Source organism: Protopterus annectens, chromosome 3.part0 (genome assembly GCF_019279795.1).
Source record: "Protopterus annectens isolate FY-2018-M chromosome 3.part0, PAN1.0, whole genome shotgun sequence".
Taxonomy (NCBI): domain Eukaryota; kingdom Metazoa; phylum Chordata; order Ceratodontiformes; family Protopteridae; genus Protopterus; species Protopterus annectens.
The window spans coordinates 324,989,920-325,011,026 of NC_056731.1; the positions used below are offsets into that span (position 1 = coordinate 324,989,920).

The window sequence follows — 21,107 nt, forward strand, 5'->3', positions numbered from 1 at the left end:
TGTATGTTGGCTTTCGCCACCCCCTTAGATTAGTTCCCTGTGCCTCTGTCCAGCAGAGCCATTAGTTCCCTGCGCCTCTGTCCAGCAGAGCCACTGCAGTGATCCCCGGGGTAAATTTTCTGTTTTCCATCCACCCATCAAGGTTTCTCTTGAAGAGTGCTAGTGAGGGGCTCTGCCTGATGTATATTGGAATCTTGTTCCAAAGCATGGGGCGTCTCTGGGTCAGTAATCTATCTCTCCAGCATGTCCTATTTATCATTGAGGTAAGGTTTAAATCCCTAGAGTGTGTGGCTCTCAGGGATTTGTTTTTTTTTTTTTAGGTGGAGCATATCCATCAATTGTGGGTTGGACATGGCATTGTATGTCAAGCAGAGATCACCTCTGAGTAAGCAGTATGCAACCAAGTACAGCTGGAGTTTCTTTAGTCGGGCTGCATAGGTCATCTGTTTGAGGCCAGTAAGCCTCTTGGTGAGGTTACTTTTGTGGTCTTTCCAGCTGTTGCAGGCATCTTGTAAGGTACAAACTAAATGGGGCGTTGTATTCTATAATGGGTCTAATAAGTGATGAGTAGAGGAGGCACAATAACCTCCTTTGTTCTGGATGAGAACCCTTTTGAGATTAGGTGGGCCACGTAGAAGGATTTTCTAACCACCTTGGCAATATGATTATCAAAGGAGAGATTGCTATCTACTTGGGTCCCCAAATCCCTTATTACTTTTTCCGTATTTATGGGACTACCACCTATGTGGTAGTTTGCGGGTACTTTGTTTTTTCCAAAGGGGATGACTATGCACTTTTTGGCATTCAGCTTGAGGCCATGATTCTGACACCAGGTGTCCATCTCAGTGAGATCCTTCTGGAGGGTGTCTGTATCAGCCAGAGAATCAATTATGGCCCCTAGTTTGCAGTCGTCTGCAAACTTGGTCAGCCAAAGTCCTCCTGTGCTTGCCTGTACCTCTGAGAAGTATATACCGAAGAGGAGGGGTTCTAGGACTGAACCCTGGGGGACGCCACTTGTAACCTGTTTAGAGTCGGACCTAGAGTCTGCAATTCTCACTGTATGGGTTCTGTCCGTGAGTCAATTTGCACTCCATCTCGTGACGTAGGGGTTAATGTTCAGGTTGGTGAGTTTGTCTATAATACCACAATGGGGAATGGTGTTGAAATCCTTTGCGAGGTCTAGGTAGGCTGTGTGGACCTCCTTACCCTCATCTAATGCCTTGGTAACTGTCTCAAAGAAGTCCACCAGGTTTAGGAGGCATGATCTGCCCTTAACACCAAACTGGGTGGGATCCAAAGTTTGGAGGTTCCCAATGTCTCTGTTAATGAGTTCCATGATGATGCGCTCCATAGCCTTGCAGACCAGGTTAGTCAGGCTTATAGAGCGATAGTTCCCAGGGTCCTTTATGGAGTGAGATAACTATTGCTGTGTGCCACTCTGTGGGTACATAGCCTGTAGACAGGCTGAGTTTGAACAGTGTGTTTAGGTGAGGGGTTAGTTCATTTTGGAGCTCTTGTAAGACGCAGCCTGGGACACCGGCACATTCAGGCTGTGTTTTTGGCTTTGGATGGGGCTGTTTTAACCTTTGTGTCGGTGACTGCTGGGGCCTTACATTCTTCTGGTATGGTTATGGGCCCTTTAGGAGGTCAGAGAGGTGTGAAGTTTGCACTGTACCTGTCTGCAAAAATGTTTGTAGTATCAGTCGGTTCAGTGTATTTTGTGCCGTTCGGCACCAAGAGCAGATCTGAGAGTTTCAACTTAGGTTCTTGACATAGCTAAAGAACGCTTTGTGGTTATCTTTGGAGTCCTTGGCAATTATTCTTTCGAAGCTAGCTTTGGATGATTTAATGAAGGATTGTAATTGCTTGCTGATACTGATCAGGGATGTCTTTCCTTCTAGGGATTTTGCTCTTATCTGTACTGGTTTCCACTTTCTATTGTAGAGCCTGTTTATGGCAGGGGTCCATCAGACTAGTTCCCTTTTCTTGGAGGAGTGAGTCTTGGTTTTACTTGGGATAGCACGATCCATGCATTCCTGCAGATGATCACAGAGTGCCTTTGTATAGGTTTCACTAGATTGGACAGCATTGTCCATTGGTGTGGGGGCTGTGAACCTTTCCACCTCAGTCTTAAGCAACATGACATTTGCTTTTGAAAAGTTTTTCACAGTGGTTTCCTTGATTGGGGTTGGGGGCGGAACGTGAATATCCAGAGTGATTACTCTATGGTCTGATTTAACCAGCGAGGGGGTTGACGTCAGGTGTGGAACACCGGTCACCCATGTTGGTGATGACCAGGTCCAATATGTTGTTCCCTCTGGTGGGGGTGTTGACCAGTTGATCCAGGGCATTCGAGTTTATAAATTCTAGGAAGCACTGGGCAAGGGAGTTAGTACTTGAGTAGTTCTCCCAGTTAATGTTTGAGTAGTTGAAATCAGCCAGTATTAGGGTGTTTGGTAGGACCTTCATATTTCCCAGTGTCTCCAGAAATGCGGAATGGGGGTCCTGGGTCATGGTGGGTGATCTGTAGCAAGCTACAATTTGGATTGCAGTTTTGCCCGCTGTTAGTTGCACTTGGATGATCTGTGATGCATCATGCTGCGCCACTAACCTGGACGTGTGAGTATCCTTGGTGAATATGGATACACCCCCGCCTTTTGTGTTTTGGTCTGGTTTCTGTCTGAAAGGTATAGTATGAATTATAGCCTAGTAGTGCTGGGGGTGCTCTCTGGAGCCTTAAACCAGGTTTCTGTTACTGCACAGATATCGATGTTCTCCATACTGAGGAGTGCCTCGAGTGTGTGCATTTTGAGGTTTAGACTTCTGGTGTTGAGTAGCATTACCCCCAGTTTTTGGTTATTTGTGCTACTTACAGTGGTGGGTTTGTCTTTTGAGCCTTGCCTAAAGGCACTATGGGGGCGGCAAGAGCCTTTGCCAGTATTCAAAAGCCTAAGGGTGACAGGTGCAAGCCATCTCTTCCGAAGCAATGTGGCTTGTCGAGCATGTCATCCCAGGCAGACAGATACTGGATCCCCTTTGAATGACACCAGAACCTTAGCCAATTGTTGAAGTTGACCATTTTTTTCTTTATACTGTGGCATCACTGTTGGTGAGGGTAGGATGCTACTCAGTGTCAGGGTCATACCTGGCAACCTGTGCTTTGCTGGAGTGAGTCTTGACCTTTTTGCAGTTGACTGTTTTACATATTTTTCTCACAAAACAAAATATAACAAACCAACCACCTATCTTACAAAACAAAATATAACAAATCAACCACCTACAGCATTTCCTTAGTTGCTGGAAATGTCATGTCTGCTTCTTTAAAAAAACAGAAGAGAGACAATCCAGAGGGTTTGAGTGAAGTATGGTATCCCACCTGTGACCCAGAAGGTGACAGGACTAAGAAGAAACAGAGTATAAAGGATAAGTCAAACAAGTAAAATAGATGTCACGAACTGCGAGCAGCTAGAAATGAAGAGGTTTATTAGACTCAAACAACTTTTAAAACACTCAGCAAACTCACAAAAAGAAGCCCAATAAGAGCCAAACTTGTAAAATAACCAAAGCCAGGATAGACTGTAGAATAATTCCGCTTTAATCACCAAATTCCACAAAACTTAACGCTTTCACCATAACACATATAGCTTCATCAGAGCCAGTGGAACATTTAAAATCATTTGTATAAATAGTTACATCATCTAGCAACAACCAATCAACTTCCTTAATACATTAATCATTTTAGTTTAAAATAAAATTTCTCACTAAACTGTTCCAGCTGCTTTAAAAACAACACATTTTGTAAAAAAAAAATATATATATATATATATATATATATATATATATATATATATAAATAAAAGTCTTAGCACATTCGAAACTCTACAAATGTTGTATATATATTATACTATTATACCTATATCAACTTATACACGTATAATACTAAATACAAATATATATATATATATATATATATATATATATATATATATGTATTTTTTATATAGATATTCAACATATATATTCATTTCAAAATAATTTATAATAATGAAAATAAATAATTATGTGCAATTATAATGGCCACTACAATATTTATAAAAAACAATTATATAGTAAAGCTGCATGTAAAAAATCTTGTGCTATGTTAATTAATAACTCCTTGACTTTAAATAGGGAAAAATAGATATACTGTCATTAATACCCGGGTATTGGGTGGCATTTAATCTAATTTGCCAAGCTGCTTCCAACATATCCACCTTCAGCTTGTCATCACCTCCTCATATGTCGGGCATAACTCCACCCAACACTAAGAAAATAAACTTTTTAAGTTTGGACAAACTGTGGTGTGCATATATAGGGGATTAAGGGTGTCCTTATTTCTAATGGCTCTGACGTGTACTGCAATTCTTTCCTTCAGTTTCCTCACCGTCTTTCCCACATAAAAAGCCAGGCATGATGTACAACTGGCTATATATACTACCATTATTGAGTTACAACATCTTCCTGGACAGGGGAGAGATATATTGTAACCCGCAATTACTACATAGGGCCCCTCATTTATGTATCTGCAAATCCTACATGCCCCACATTTATACATCCTTGAGTAACCTTTACAACCCGGTGTTTGCTCCAAAATACTTTTAATATTGTTTCCTTTACTAAAGGCATCCCTTAACATGTCACCTACAATTTCTTTTGTGTTGGAACTAAAACTAAGTTCCCAAACTCTCCGCATAGTGTCCACAACAAAAGGTGTCTGATGATTAAACTTCAAAATCATTGCATTATCCTTAAATCGTTGGTTAACTTCCTTTTGTACTATATTTCCACCTCTTAAAATGGGAGGAAACCGGGTAGCTCATTTTGTTTTTATTTCTCTTTTGGTATTAATCAAAGGTTTAAGAGGATAAACTCTCTCTAAAAACATACCTACTAATTTGTAAAGTTCTTCTTCAAAAATCTCATAATCACTAACCAAACGTGACAGTCTCACCATTTGGCCCTTGACTGCACTCTTCTTTTGATGGTAAGGATGACTACTTCTATAGTGTAACAAATAATTACTATTTGTCTTTTTTCTAAATATTGTACTTTGCATCCCTTCATCCCAAGTACTAGTAAATTTGAAGAAGCTGGTAGATGAATTTAAGTAATCTATAAATTCTGTGGCTTCAGATTCACTACCCTTCCAAAGAATCAGTATGTCATCCAAGAATCGACCATACAACAGTACTCTTTCCATAAACCTGGAATCAAACATAAAAACCTCTTCCCAGTGTAATAGTACAAGGTTAGCAAACCCTGGGGCACACTTCGCCCCCATAGCCACACCTGACACTGAAACATTTCCCCTACAACCGTCAAGAAGTTATTTCTTAAAATTAACTCCATTAAAGCAACTAACAAGTTAACTTTTCCTCCTCCTAACCTACCATGTTTATTTAAACTCTCCCTAAAATACTCCAGTCCTTCCACATGGGGGATAATTGAAAACAAATTAATAACATCAAAGGTGAGAAAAGACCCTGTAAAGGTTTCATTAACATCCCTCAAACGTTCTAAACAATTCCAAGAGTCCTTAATTATGTGATCCACACCCAAAATGATCCCCTGTATTTCCTTATCCACAAAACATGCTAAATGTTCCATTTTTGTGCCCTTGGCCGCTACAATGGGCCTAAAAGGGGGATTCTCTATGCATTTGTGCACGTTGGGGATCCCAAACACCAGTGTCACCGGATGCTCGACATTCAAAAAATCAAATTCACCTTAATTTATTTCCCCTTGAAAAAGTGCATCTAACAAACAAGTCAATCTTGTGATAAGCTATATGCATTTCATTGAGCGATCCAGTCTGGTATGTAAGTGTATCATTTAAAATTTCATGCATTTTAGCAACATAATCAAAATGAGCCACGATTACTACCCCTCCCCCCTTTATCAGGCTTCATTATTCTCACTTCAAGGTTATTAGCGAACTCAAACAGTATTTTTCTTTCCTCAATACTTAAAATGTCATGATCCATGAGTCTTCCAGTGTTATTCAATCCCTTCCTAACTTCATTAATGCATAGTTTTTCAAACATCAATACTTCCTTATGTGTCGGGGATATAAAAGTGCTTTTCCTTTTGAGTGTACTCAAAACATTATTTGAATTATTCACACCATGATTCTGTTATCTAAAGAATATTGACAAATTAATTTGCCTTGTAAACATTTTTAGACTAATACAATAATCAACAAAATTCAAATAAAATACAGGAACAAATGTAAACCCTTTACTTAAGTCATGATACACTTCATTTATTGTTAAGGCACTATAATTATAAATGGAAAACCCATTTCTTTGGCAGTGAACAATACAATTACCAGAAGCATTTGCATCACTCATTTGTAACGCATTAACATTTTCTGTATATTGCTGTACAAATACAACGTTACTATCATTAACTGCTTCTACCGTCCCTTCCTCGCATTCCATTGCCATTTGTTCTGAAAATTTTTGTCAGTAATAATGTGAATCGCTCTTTGCTTGGTAACATTGCCCTTCCCCTTTCTTGTTCATTAGACGTTCTGATCTCCTCACTTGGGGACCCGTAGGTAAAAAAACACTGGTCTTCATGACTCAATTGTTCATTGTTACTAACATTATTACACTCACAATTCAAACACAAATCAACATTGACGTTTCCCCCACCCGTTATTGTTTCTAACATGCACTTTACATTGTAAGGTATGTTTACCCACTTGTTCTGCACTATGCATCAAATCCTGCAATTCCTTCATGTCTGGTTGTTCAGGTTGTGACATTTTACTTTTCAATTGAGATAACAGAAACTGTTGGTATTTTAGCATATGAAACTGACAGTTTAAGGCCCTCATGGATAAGGTAGCAGAGGTATATACCTTTTTTCCCCACCTTTCTAAGGATCTGGAATCTCTCTCGGAAGGCAATGGAGGCCTTAACTCCCTTGGGCCCCTGTGAGATGGTTTCTAGGTCAGCAGCATGGCTTTTGTATAGAAATTGGTGTGAGTCAGGAACCCTGTAGTACCTGTCAGGCTTAACTGGAGCTGGAGGAAGAGAGTCCGGATTAAGGCAGGCCTCCGAGTAAACATCATCTAGGATGTCCAGGACAGGAGGTATAGCCAGAGGCCTGTGCTGGGGTAACTAAAGAAATTCCCTGAGCCTTTTCTTGGAATCTGAATAATCCTGGCCTTCCCAGTGGAAGTGTTCCCTTAAGGTATGCAGAGTTTCACCAAATGAGTAATCCTCAGGGGGGGATACAGAAGGAATAGATTCCTCTGCATCAGAGTCTTCAAAAGGGGAGTAAAACTGTTCCTGATAATCAGAGTGCTCTGAAATAATGGAGCCCTGATCAGAGGAGGGGGAATCTTCCTCCACTCTGGGTCTTTTGTCCGGAGGTGGCTGAGAACCTCTGATTAGAGTAATTAAATCATCAGCCATTTTAAGCAGCTGTTTCTTAGGCATGGGGCCTGGAGATGGGCCCTGTGTAGCTGGTCTCTTAGGGTGCATGGTAGCTTTAGACTTGGTGAAAGCCTTGATGGAGAAAGAAGAGGAAGGTCTGAAGACACCTTGAGTGGAGGTGGACCTGTCCACATTCCATGTTTCAACGCCAAGCATGACTTCGGTATCTGTAGTCAGGGTGTGGGCCGTGGAGCCTGTGACCTCGGGTACAGGAGACACCGCCAAAGATGTGTAGTCGGTAATCAGGGGCTGCGTAGGCGCCTCGCTGAGAACCGGACCACGTGTAGTCGGCTTTGGCGTGGTGTCGGTAGAGGCCACGGACCTAGAGTGTCGGTCCTTGTCTTTGCGTTTTTTAGACAAAACCGGAGTCGGAGTATCCGACGACATAGTATAGTTAAATGCTTTCCCAAAATAATGCTGGGCGAAGTCCGCCCGACGCTTAATAGTGCGTTTGTTGAAAGTAGCACAAAAGCGACAGACCGAGACGTCGTGGTCTGGGCCTAAACAAGGTATACAGAGGGAATGGAAATCCTTATGCAGTATTTACTTCCCACAAGAAATACAATTATTAACTTTGTCTGACATCGGTCTGAGGCAAGAAAAAGTTTCCCCAACGGGGTACTTAGCTTTTAAGAAGACTTCGGTTCCAAATTTTTCGTAATCTCAGGAGCTGGCCGACCGGCACTTGCGAACTGCTTCTGCTTCGGGCACCGCGCGGCAAGAAAGACTGAAGAAAATGGCGTCGGCTGGTTCTTTTATACCCCTGTCGCACTAACGTCAGGGAAGAATCGACGACAACCGACGCCGGACCTAGACTTTGGAATTCAGCCGACCGAGGACTCGCCTGACGGCAGGAGAACCCATCTGTTATGACTGCAGCTGTATGCACGATAAACATCCCTGTAATAACTGTCTGGCTTAACAGGAGCTGGAGGTAAGGAATCTGGAGAAAAGCTAGACTCTTGAGAATACATCTACAATGTCTAGCACAGGGGGAATACCAAGAGGCCTGTTGTGAGGAAGTAAAATAAAATCTCTGAGCCTTTTCTTTGATTCTGTGTAATCTTGGCTCTCCCCAGTGGAAGTGCTCCCTCATGGAATGCAGGGTTTCCTCAAAAGAAAAATCCTCAGGAGGAGAGGCTGAAGGAATGGATTCTTCAGCATCAGAATCCTCATAGGGAGGAAGAGAGTATTCCTGTACAGAAGAGGAGTCAGAGCAAATGGAAACCTGATCTGAAGAGTCACAGTCTGTCTCTTGCCTAGGCCTTTTGTTAGGAGGGGGATGGGAAACCCTGATCAAGGTAATAAGGTCTTCGGCCATTTTGAGCATCTGTTTTTTAGGCATGAAAATCTGTTCTGAAGAATGCTGTATTTGTTTCTTTGTCTTTAAAGCTGCTGTAGTCTTTGCTTTTGAAGCTGAAGTAGGCTTTACATATAACTGTGTAGGTCTGAAAACACCCTCAGAAGTCGATGCCTGCTCAGCGGCTTCGGACCCATCTGAGGGAAAGTTTTCAGAGTGTCCAATACCTTGAGTATCCAGAGGCCTAGCTGGCTCCACGTGGGAGTCGTTAGCGGCCTGTGGCTCTGAGGTAGCGGGTGTCAGGGGCTGCAAAAGCACCTCACTGAGAACCGGTGACTGGCTTAGCGGAAGCCTCGTCTGTTTTGGATCTCGGATGCCTGTCTTTCTCTTTTTCCTTGCGTTTTTAGAAACTCCGTTCGCCGGTTGTTCTGACGGCATTATGCAATTGAATTTTCAGCCAAAGTAATACGCAAAATCAAAGCGACGCTTAATAGTGCGTTTGTTGAATCTAGCAAAAAAACGACAGCTAGCAATGTTATGATCAGGGTCTAGGCAAGGAATACAGTAAGAGTGATAATCCTTATGAGGTATTTGCTTCCTACAAGAAATACAATTTAACTTTTTCTGACATCGGTCTGGAGCAAGAAAAAAGTTTCCCCAACGGGGTACTTGGCTTTAATGATTCGGATCTGAAATTCGTCTGTGAAAATCTCAGGAGTCGGCCAACAGGCACCTGCGAACTGCTTTTGCTTCGGGCACCGCGCGGCAAGAAAGACTGAAGAAAATGGCGTCGGCTGCGTCTTTGATATCCCTGACGCACTGATGTCAGGGAAGAGGCGACCGCAACAGACGCCGGACGTAGACTTTGGAATTCTGGCCGACCGCGGGGCGCCTACCAGCAGGATAACCCAACAGTAATGACTGCAACAGTGAAACAGGATTAACATCCTTTAGCATCTTTTGTAGATAAGGAAATACAGGGGATCATTTTGGGTGTGGATCACATAATTAAGGACTCTTGGAATTGTTTAGAACATTTGAGGGACGTTAATGAAACCTTTACATGGTCTTTTCTCACCATTGATGTTATTAATTTGTTTTCAATTATCCCCCATGTGGAAGGATTGGAGTATTTTAGGGAGAGTTTAAATAAACATGGTAGGTTAGAAGGAGGAAAAGTTAACCTGTTAGTTGCTTTAATGGAGTTAATTTTAAGAAATAACTTTGTGACGTTTGAAGGGGAAATTTTTCAGTGTCAGGTGTGGCTGTGGGGGCGAATTGTGCCCCAGGGTTTGCTAACCTTGTACTATTACACTGGGAAGAGGTTTTTATGTTTGATTCCAGGTTTATGGAAAAAATACTGTTGTATAGTCGATTCCTGGATGACATACTGACTCTTTGGAAGGGTAGTGAATTTGAAGCCACAGAATTTATAGATTACTTAAATTCAACTACCAGCTTCTTCAAATTTACTAGTACTTGGAATGAAGACAACAGATTTTTCTTGATATACACTTGGTAAAAACCAATGAAGGGATGCAAAGTACAATATTTAGAAAAAAGACATACTAATTCTTTGTTACATTATACAAGTAGTCATCCCTACCATCAAAAGAAGAGTGTAGTCAAGGGCCAAATGGTGAGACTGTCTCACATTTGGTTAGTGATAATGAGATTTTTGAAGAACTTTACAAATTACTATTACTTATTTATCTTTATTTTAACATCATTTTACCAGGATAAATCCAACTGGACACAAAGTGCCCGTTTTCAGTGGAGTCCTGGGGAGAAAAGCTCCAAGGAAGCTAACAGAATACATACATGGTTTAGATAATAAAAAAAACTGGTATACAAGGTAAGAAAAACAAAGAAATACAAGAACAATTTTTTAAAACAGTAAGATACTCAGGAGTAAAACCCCTATCTGCAATATTTACAACAAAAAATACATATCAGGTGAGAATATAGTGTATGCAATGGTGTCATACAGTGGGGGGTCACTTATATGGTATAGCAGGTATGTTTTTAGAGAGGTTATCCTCAAACTTTTGATTAATTCCAAAAGAGAAATAAAAAAAAAAAGAGCTACCCAGTTTCCTCCCATTTTAAGAGGTGGAAATATAGTACAAAAGGAAGTTACACAACGATTTAAGAATAATGCAATGATTTTGAAGTTTAATCATCAGACACCTTTTATTGTGGACACTATGCGGAGAGTTTGGGAAATTAGTTTTAGTTCCAGCACAAAAGAAATTGTAGGTGACATGTTAAGGGTTGTCTTTAGTAAAAGAAACGATATTAAAAGTATTTTGGAACAAACCGGTTTGTAAAGGTTACTCAAGGATGTATAAATGTGGGGCATGGAGGATTTGCAGATACATAAATGAGGGGCCCTATGTAATAATTGCGGGTTACAATATATCTCTCCCCTGTCCAGGAAGATGTTGTAACTCAATAATGGTAGTATATATAGCCAGTTGTACATCATGCCCGGCTTTTTATGTGGGGAAAGAGTGAGGAAACTGAAGGAAAAAATTGCAGAACACCTCAGAGCCATTAGAAATAAGGACACCCTTAATGCCCTTATATATGCACACCACAGATTGTCCAAACTTAAAAAAGTTTATTTTCTTTGTGTTGCGTGGAGTTATGTCCGACATACGAGGAGGTGATGACAAGCTGAAGGTGGATATGTTGGAAGCAGCATGGCAAATTAGATTCAGTGCCACCCAATACCCGGGTATTAATTACAGTATATCTATTTTTCCCTATTTGAAGTCAAGGAGTTATATTATTAATTAAAATAGCACAAGATTTTTTACATGTAGCTTTACTATATAATTGTTTTTTTAAAAGTATTGTAGTGGCCATTATACTTGCACATATTTATTTATTTTCATTATTATAAATTATTTTGAAATGAGTATATATGTTGAATATTTATCCGTTTATATAAAAACATACATAAATATATTTGCATTTAGTATTATACAAGTATATAAGCTGATATAGGTATAACAGTATAATATATATACATTTATAGAGTTTTGAATGTGCTAAGAGTTTTATATATATATATATATATATATATATATATATATATATATACATATATATATATATATATATATATACACATACACACACACACACACATACATTTTTACAAAATATATGTCTTGTTTTTACAGTAGCTGAAATAGTTTAGTGAGAAATTTTATTTTAAACTGAAATGATTAATTATTAATGTATTAAGGAAGTTGACTGGTTGTTGCTAGATGATGTAACTATACGAATTACTTTAAATTTTCCACGGACTCTGATGAAGCCATGTGTGTTACGGTGAAAGCGATAAGTTTTGCGGAATTTGGTGATTAAAGCGGAATTATTCTACAGTCTATCCTGGCTTTGGTTATTTTAACTTTTAAAACACTGTTTTCTGCCTCTGTTATAAACGATAAGTCCAGACAAAATCACTTTAGCTAGCAGATCTGAGAGACACTCTTTCTCGGATATCTTCCCTGTGGCAGGAAAGACATATTTTTGAAGTTTCCAGTAGTTTTCTCATTTAAGTAGTTTTTTCCTAATACATTTGGTTCTTTGCATAGAATACCCAAATTATAAGTAAACATCAAAGAAATCTGCTATTCCATCTCCTGTAGGCAAAGAGGAGAAAATGAGTTGGCTAGCCAAGTTTAGCATGCGATGAAACATAATGGTCCTGTGGAAGACCCTGTCCTAATGGAAAATGTTGTACGGCCCTTTGAACATCAGAACCTGAAGCCAGTGTTACTGTCATTAACAGATTTCTGTCTTGCACAACAGTTTGAGGTCAGATGAACAAGCAGGTTTACGTGAGGGAAGAAAGCCTTTTTAGAACAAAATTTAAGGCAATAACCAGAAAGGCAGGAGACTCGGGAGTCTGATGTGTAGGACAGGTTGTCTCATGGGTCTGTATCATTAATTAGACAAGACAACCTTTTGACAGCCTAGAGCAAAGAATGCAGGAGCTTGACAGAGGTTACCCAAGTGGCACAGGTATGGCTGCAATTCTATAAATAAATGTTCAAACATCTGAAAAAAAAATGTAAAAAAAAAAGTTGTTACAGCAAACAGGCATGTAAGTAACCCTTTTAATTGCATATCATTAAGCAGTCCATTTACATACTCATAAATCTAATCTTGTGCGTTTAGCTTGCCACTCAACAGAATGCAATACTAATAAATGACATATATAAATGCTAGAGGTGATGCATGTTAGTTTCTTATGCCTAGGGTGTGAATTAACTAGATTATTCTGATTCTTTTTCAATGAAATATTGGTGGAACAAACTGGTATTTGATAATGAAGCAGTCCTTCTGGATCAGCAATCCGTGGAACCTCTGCTCCTCTAGTTCTTCTCTGAAGACAGGGGAACACACACACAGCAGTCTACCCTCAACTAAATGTTTGGTGAACGTTTATAGAGGACACAAAACTGGAGCCATATGCAACTACTTCACTGCCAGGAAGGTGAAGACAGGAGAAAGGTGAACTATGGAACCCTGATGGTGTAGGACAAGCCCATATGCAACATGCATGCCAAATATTTGAGTAAAGAAATGCGCCAAGGGAAGTAATTCAATGGCTGCTGCCATGGAATCTAGTGCTTGTAGGACTGATCTTGCTGGAGGAGATGGATGGGAAATAAGTAGATGAACCTGACTTCTGATAGTGGATATGTGGATGAGATGGATGTGATGCTACCTGCTGCTTTGCTGTATCCAAAAGTATACCAATGAACTCCAGGCTCTAGACTGCTGTTAGGTTTGATTTGGCATAGTTTACTGTCATTACCAATGACTGGCAAATCTGGAGCAAATAGTCCCTGGAATGTAGAAGGAGATGCTTGGAGGGGGCCGGTGAGGACCTAGTCATCTAGATATGGAAATACTTGGAATCCAGAGTCTCTCAAATGTGCGGCTATCACTGTCATACATTTGTAAACACCCTGGGGGTTGTGGTGAGTCCAAAGGGTAAGGCTCTGAATTGGTAGTGAGACTCCCAGCTGAAAGCATGTCTTTGTGAGCCAATGTCTGTTTTGATGTGATAGTATGCATCATGAAGATCTATCGAGAACATCAAACTGCCCTTGTGAAGAAAAGGTAGGATGGACTGTAATGTGACCACCTGGAACCCTGACTTCTTCACATGCTGATTCAAACTGCTTAGATCCAAAATTGGTCAGAGATCCCAATGAGCATGAGTAAGTCTCGAATCTGATCTGGTCTTGCTCTGCCTCCAGAGATGGACAGTCTGTCTTGCCCTTCAAGAGCACTGGAAGGGTATGTCCAGAAAGGAATCCTGGAAACCCTGGTTCTATGGACCTCCTCTGCCTCTAAGGTGACATCTCCCATTAGAATTTCCTACTCTGCCTCTGGCAGAATTATCAACACGTGGGTCTTGGAAAGGTCCCAGACATTTTCTGAACCAGATTTTCTTACTGCCTCTCTGACTTCTAGAGAAGCTTCATCGAGAGGTATTAAATATGATCCCCATGGCAGACACGGTCTTTCCATCCTCTTCACTGCAGGAAAGTCTATTTTTTAATGATGGCCCAAATAAGGATTTGTCATTGCATGGGGCATTAATAAAGGACATCTTAAAAGGCTCAGCAAAGTTGCATAGCTGCATCCAGGCATGTCTTTATGGCAATGCCTGAACCATCTGCTCATGAGGTGGCTTCAGCTGTGTAAGAAATCAACCTCATTTAAGCGTTTGATATGGCAAGACAGTGGCCAGTTGTGAGAACATTCTTTTGAAATCCTCTGCAGACACGGACTCAGATTGATAACTCTTTGGTCAAATTTCTCTGAAGTCTAGTGGTGTGTGCCAATTACTTTAGAAACCTCAGGACAAATGTCGCCAAGGCAAAGACTCGCTTTCTGAATCTGTTCAACTCTCAAGACTCCCTGTTTGGTGGATGGACAGTAGAGCTTTGCTCTGCTAGCACTTTCTTTGGGGCTGCCACCACCACCACAGCATCAGCTGGGACGCCTTTGCTCAAGTGGGGTCCGTCTTTTGGAGGGGTTAAGAATTTATCAGGTCTCTTTGGAACAGATTTGATGGTATCTGGCTCCTTCTAATCTTGGTGGGAAACTAGAGAAGTTTATCCAGTGGGGGTGGGGGCAAGATGCAGACTGGCCACAACCAAAAGCTTCCAAAAAGAAAAACAAAACCATCCACTTTTTTGCCCAAGGATGTCTAAAAAGTCTCTGAAGGAGATGTCATAAGGTGGTGATCTGGGGGATTCCTTCTCCATCAAAATCGGTATCTTCCAAGAGAGACTCCATCAGGGAGTGTGTGTGCCTTCTGTTGCACATTTTCTTCCAATGTACTTCCTCTCTGGAGTACGGTCAGGGAAAATACTGGAACAGAGGGGGAGTTCCTTTACAGGAACTGATTGGATACTTGTTGGAACTGGCTGTCCCTGTGGAGTAGGTCTAATTGACTCAGAGCTCGGAACAGACACTGAAAAGGGACAGCATCCAAAAAATGAGAAGGCGGTTCTTTGGAAAGAGAAAAAGGCCTTTCCACAACTTCAAAAGCAGACGGACCTGGGGAGACCTCAAGCAGCCTAGCCAGAGCTGAAGCTCCCAGTAAAGGAAGATTTTCAACCACCTCATATCTGTGCCTCGAGGATGGAACCAGACTGAACGGTCAAGATCCAAGGCTCTGATGGGTAGAGATAGATCCAACATCGGAGTCCATCCTGGCCCCACGGATCCGATGCAGATACTTTGGCTTTGGGACCCATTCCGATCAGACAGTATTGGAGCAAAACCAGTCAGGGATACCGGAGTTGAAGAAATCTTCAGATCTGACTCTGAACCTCTTGGGGATTTCAGAACTTGGAACTCTGAAACAACTAGACAGATCGGAGGAGAGAAGATAGTGTGGGATGAAATAGGAATGCTCATGGAGCCAATAGGGGATGGAGCCAGTATGACTCCCTTCTGGATCTGAGCTCTGTGAAATGTTCACATCATCCTATCCACATCTGCTTCTGATAAACTTCTGGAGGATGTAGTGGATGAAGGTCTGTAATGTCTCTTAGGCGTTTATAACAAAGGGGCTCACAGAGTAGGAAATGTAGATTTAATGGTATACTCCGCTGTATGACCACTTTGTGAGTTGCCAGGTTTCAGATCAGAAGACCTAGGATCTAAAGACAGTGCCGTTGGACTTGCAGATATAACTTTAGGAGATGAAAATCTTAGGTCAGTAGGGTTCTGACCTGAAGGTCATGTGTTAGTATCTGACAGTCAGATCAAGGATATTACAGCTTTTGAAAGGTGGCTCCGACAAAGCCCTGAGGGAATTCAGTGGGGAGCATTTTCTCTAATCCGGAGTGAATTTAGCTGGGGGGGGGGGGGGTTGACTCCCTGAAGATATACTAGCAAGAAGAATTCCCTTTAACATTAATTTGTTGTGATGGTCAACCAAGGCCCTTGGATTAAAAGTCAAACAAATTAACCAGTTTGCATCCAGGTGACTGGCTCAGAGGCAATAAACGTACTCCTTGTGGGCATCTGAATTCGTATTCTTATGCCCACAAGAAGCACATTTTTTGAAGCCTGTCAGTTACCTGGCATGGTAGAAAAGGAAAGGGACACCAACAGAAAAAAGCCACTAAAGTAAATAAACAATACAGTGAAAAGAAAGGATTTTTTTAATAAGGAAAGAGATCATTACCAACAATGGTAATATCAAAGGATTACCTTGACTAAAAAGGTAAGCAGAATACCAGCTATGGTAAGAGAGATGGATGTACTATATGTAAAAAAAAATAGCAGACCTAATGCCAGTGATAAGCTTGGATAGGGAGGAAGAAGAGAAATAGTATGAAACAGAATAATTAACTTTTAAAGGATAAACTTAGAAATATTTGCTATGTAACAGTTCAAGACAGAAACCTGAGTCTGGGTATGATGGCAGCAAAAGTGATCAGAGGTAATGGTGAAGGACTAAGGCATTATGAGTAGAGGGAGGAGCTCAAAGGTTATATCTGAAGTCTGGAAATATGCGGCTGAGTTAGATGTGAGGATCAGCTGTGAACCCATGGGCTGAGGAAGAATTAAAAGGACAACATCAGATCCTGAGCCTTTTTTGGCAACTACCAAATATTTAAAGTACAACAGGAACTGCAGGTTGTATTGGGAACATTAAGGCTCTAAATGCCTGTGAATACACAGTGCAGTTTGCCATGCCACTGCTTGATAGGCAGCACCATGCTAAATTGCTTTATTAATAACACAGAAAATAAGTAACAAAATGCTCACTGGAGCACACCAACAAATAGCAAAACACTCAAATTTAGCCACCGCAGGAAATAATGCCCACAACTATCATAGTAACTTCCTTCTGGCACCAGATATACTCTGTAAACTAATTCAGCAAAAACTCACTAATTTAGCCACTCACTAGCTTAGCCAACAATGACAAACAGTGGTGATTCACCTACTGGCTACTACTACTGTTGGTCTCACCACTGCTATACTCTGCCAAGAATCAATGTCCCTTTGCTCCTTCTCTCAAAGGAAGAGAGCAGCACCAATCCCAAGCTAATTCTTAAAACAGGTGATCAGCAGTCTCGGTCCAAATGTTCGATGGACCTGTAGACTTGTTGCAGTCACCTCTTGGTAAATGCCCTGGATAGTACACACAACAGCTCAGTGCAAGAAAGCCAAGCTGCATAATACTTCAAAATCAGACTAGTCAGGGAAGTCCAGTACACAGTGACCAATCAGATGTGGTCAGGAATCAATGTCTCACTGCTGCTCTCACCAGGAATAAAACAGTAGCAAGCTGGATCCCAAGAAGCTGTTTTCAGGTTTTCCAGTGTACTGGTACCCTCTGGAAACCCTATTAAATGTCACTGCGCTCTCTCTCCAACACCAAAACAGCAGCACACATCCAAAGGTGATTCCTGACATGTGGTTTGTAAGCTATCAGTGATTGTTACGCTTGTCCAGATGCTAGTGATTTCAAAAGCAATATGTAACAAAATTGGTTAACACTAGATATTGCAGTGTACACTAAACAGAAGGAAGTATGAAAGTGAGAAGCTTAAAGTTTTAAGAGCAGGGCCTTCCTAGATTGAACTTCTAGTGTTCCCTAGAATGAGTACACAATTCTGGGAGAAGCTTCCAAAGTCAAATGTACAAAAGGGGCTGGCCACTCGAGAGATACTGAGTTAAGTCTCAAAAGCTGCAGCTCGTCTCCTCCCACACATCACCTAGCCTTAATCTTTTTGCAGTTAGAGCAGGGAAGTGAAATATTTCCTTACTTGCCCTATACTCTTACTTGTAAACCTCCAAGATAAAAACAAATTTAAAATACAACAGTAGCCCTCAAAGAATCAAAGACAAATCCAAAAATAATCAGGGACACATTTAAAATATTAGTAGCAGCAATAATGTGAAACACTAACAAAATAAGAAAATGTGAATTAATATATATTTTCTGAAGTAAAAGTAGTTCATAACTAATTACGGTCATGATTGAAAAGTAACTCACCACCTTTTCTCCAAAAGTCATCAGTTTAGGTGGGGTTAAAAGCAGAGCTAAAATTTGAGTCAAAATCAGGGACAGTTGAAAGGTACGTATACAACAAATGCAAAACAAAACAAATCTAAGCTAACAAATTGCAATAAATAAGAATAAAAATGCAAAACTGTAGAGATTAATTTACAGTTCTAGTCTCAAAAGCAGAAGGTCAGTGCTAGCTTCAAAAGATTATATACATTCTCTGATTCGCTTACAACATAATGCTTGCCAATGTCTTAGCACACGAAAGGTGGACAAAGCCAAAATAATGTGTGAGCGCGTGTGGGTGCGCGCACGCAGGGGGGGTGCAAACTAGGGAAACCATTTAAATACTGCAGCAAAGTAAAAGCCCTCACCTTCTACAAACAATACAAGGACCCCCCTCAACCCAAAATAAAAGGTTTTACCTTCATATTACAAAATTCTTTAGAAATCATCTTTATGTATTCTAACATGATACAAATTAGGTGCAATTTTAATCCTGGAAATCAACTGCTGCAGATTTCCTGCTGCCAAAGCACCAATCTCACCGGTTTTATTCCAACTCCAGGTTAACAAAACTACAGATCAAGTATCACATAGCATAGAATTACAGTACTATTACAGATTCTTCTGCTCAGCCTCATCCCTCTAGTACACTGTAAACTCGGGTCTACTCTGACATCCAAGATATAATAATCGCATTTTAACCTCGCTCACAAGCTACCATACATCATTAAAAACTTTCTGGCTCCTTGATTGTCTTGTTCTTACTTTATTGCCATGTGCTGATTCAGTGTTACTTCAGTATGGCTTTATGTTTCAGAGAGACAGAATGATGTTCAATTTTACTACAGCACAACATATATCCTTATTCTATTATCACTACTATTGTTGTAGATCAGAGTGTGTATGTACCTTTAAGAAGCTTTCTCGTGAGCTAGCACGTATATTACTAAGCATGTGCAAGCAAGACTGCCATTATGTAGAGAGCTGCAGAGGTGTAAGCATCTATGTATGTGAAGCAGTTGGCTTATGTTATGTACGTAAGTACCTAGCTGTTAGCTAAAATATACTGCATTTAGTATGTTATAATGCCTTTACTCCTTTCTGTATAATTTATATCTCTTCCAAATTATGTGGTCCAGCTAAGTTATTTCACTGGAGTACTAGATTTAAATAGTACTGTCTGATGCACCTATTCCATTTTTGATGTATCGCTATATCACTGATGCTGGATGGATATTTTTTTTTTTTAGAGATTGTAAGAGGGAACATTTCGGAAGCGTTTTATTAGCTGTTTTATTGTATCGCTAAATTGCTGGTGCTGGGAGGGAAGTTTTTAGCGATTGTAAACACCAACTGTTTGAAAGAGTCCTTGCGACTGTCTTGATTATTTGCTGTAGGAGGTAGATAACATGCTTCTAACTTGTTACACAGGTTAAGATAAGAAAGGCCATGTATCTTGTTCTGTAACACTGAAACTCTAGTCACTGCTCACATATGTATATGCAAACACTTTGAGGGGATGTTGGTTACTATCTTACTCATTGTAGGGTCAAAATGAAAATGTGGCTTAATGTTTAAACTAAAGATTGTGGTTTAACTGTTATGTCTTGGGTTCTGTAACACTGAATATATTCTACATGGACTACTCTCCTGTCCTCACAGCTACCCTTGCACTCCATTTCACAGCCTCACTCTTCTCCTTGTATGTACTTCCTACCAATACTTACAACCTTCCTATTTCTCTTCCTTTTTAGCCAGGAAGCCTAGCGCTGCTAATCGGGTTGTCCCCCCTCTGCTGTAAGACTTTCCTCAATTATCTTACTTTTTCAGAAGCTACAATGCAGTCTACCAAAGTGTGGACACCTGGACGCATCCCTTATACCTCTCAGCATTGGCTACAGCAGATAGCCCTAAAGACTTGCTGTAAGTCTCTCTTTTTTTAAATTTGCTAAGACCATTTCTGAACCGGGCCAGCACACTCGTGGAACTTACCTAGGCCGTTTTATCTCCCACATAGAATAATTTCTTGTCTAATCTTAAAGCTGAGGTCTTTCCTCCCTTACGCCACTAGATGGCAGCATAATACAGTGACTGATTTTCTATAGTCTGATGAGCTTTGTTCTGGATCTCTGCTTAAGTAACTTATTTGGTAACCTAATTTATCCACTAAACACGTGTATAGCAGACTCTGATTTCTAGAGTAAAGGCTAGCTGGTCTTGTTTAAATTACTGCCATAAACATCCATAATAAGGTGCTTCTTATCTGCCTGAGATACATCGGCGATAAGCTTTCTGGAAGGCCTGATTGGCTCCACACAATCTACTGACTGGTTCTGCCCCGCTTCGCTCCCCTACCGTACCCCCATATCCCACCCACCCCCAGTGCTCTTACTCTAATACCTCCCTAACCACACCCCCTCCCTGAGTCATCCTATCCCTTGTAACTGTTAATTAATACAACTCCACCTCATCCCACCTTAATTACTTTATATATTATCTCTCTCTTAATTGAAATAACTCCACCTCATCCCTTCTAACTTACTTCATCTATTACTTCTCTCCTAACACCTACCTCTTACTTATACACTTAACTACTCCACTCAGGAAAACTATACCTTTCCTTTATTTTAACTTGTTCTTACTTATTAACTCTATCTCCTTAAGGCTTTATAACTCTTCTTAGCAATATGTCTCTCATATCTAAAACTATCCTAACCAAACTAATATTCATATACATATGTTTTCT

At 40.5% G+C, this 21,107-nt stretch overlaps 1 protein-coding gene across 1 annotated transcript in view; it reads left to right on the forward strand.

Annotated features, from left to right (window-relative positions):
• The window catches only part of NFX1 (nuclear transcription factor, X-box binding 1), a 1,622,551-nt gene that overhangs the window by 1,093,834 nt on the left and 507,610 nt on the right, over positions 1-21,107 (forward strand). Inside the window, exon 16 of the mRNA XM_044065583.1 lies at positions 18,961-18,967. Within this exon, the coding sequence (XP_043921518.1) occupies positions 18,961-18,967 (7 nt within the window). The remainder of the gene's footprint in view (positions 1-18,960; positions 18,968-21,107) is intronic.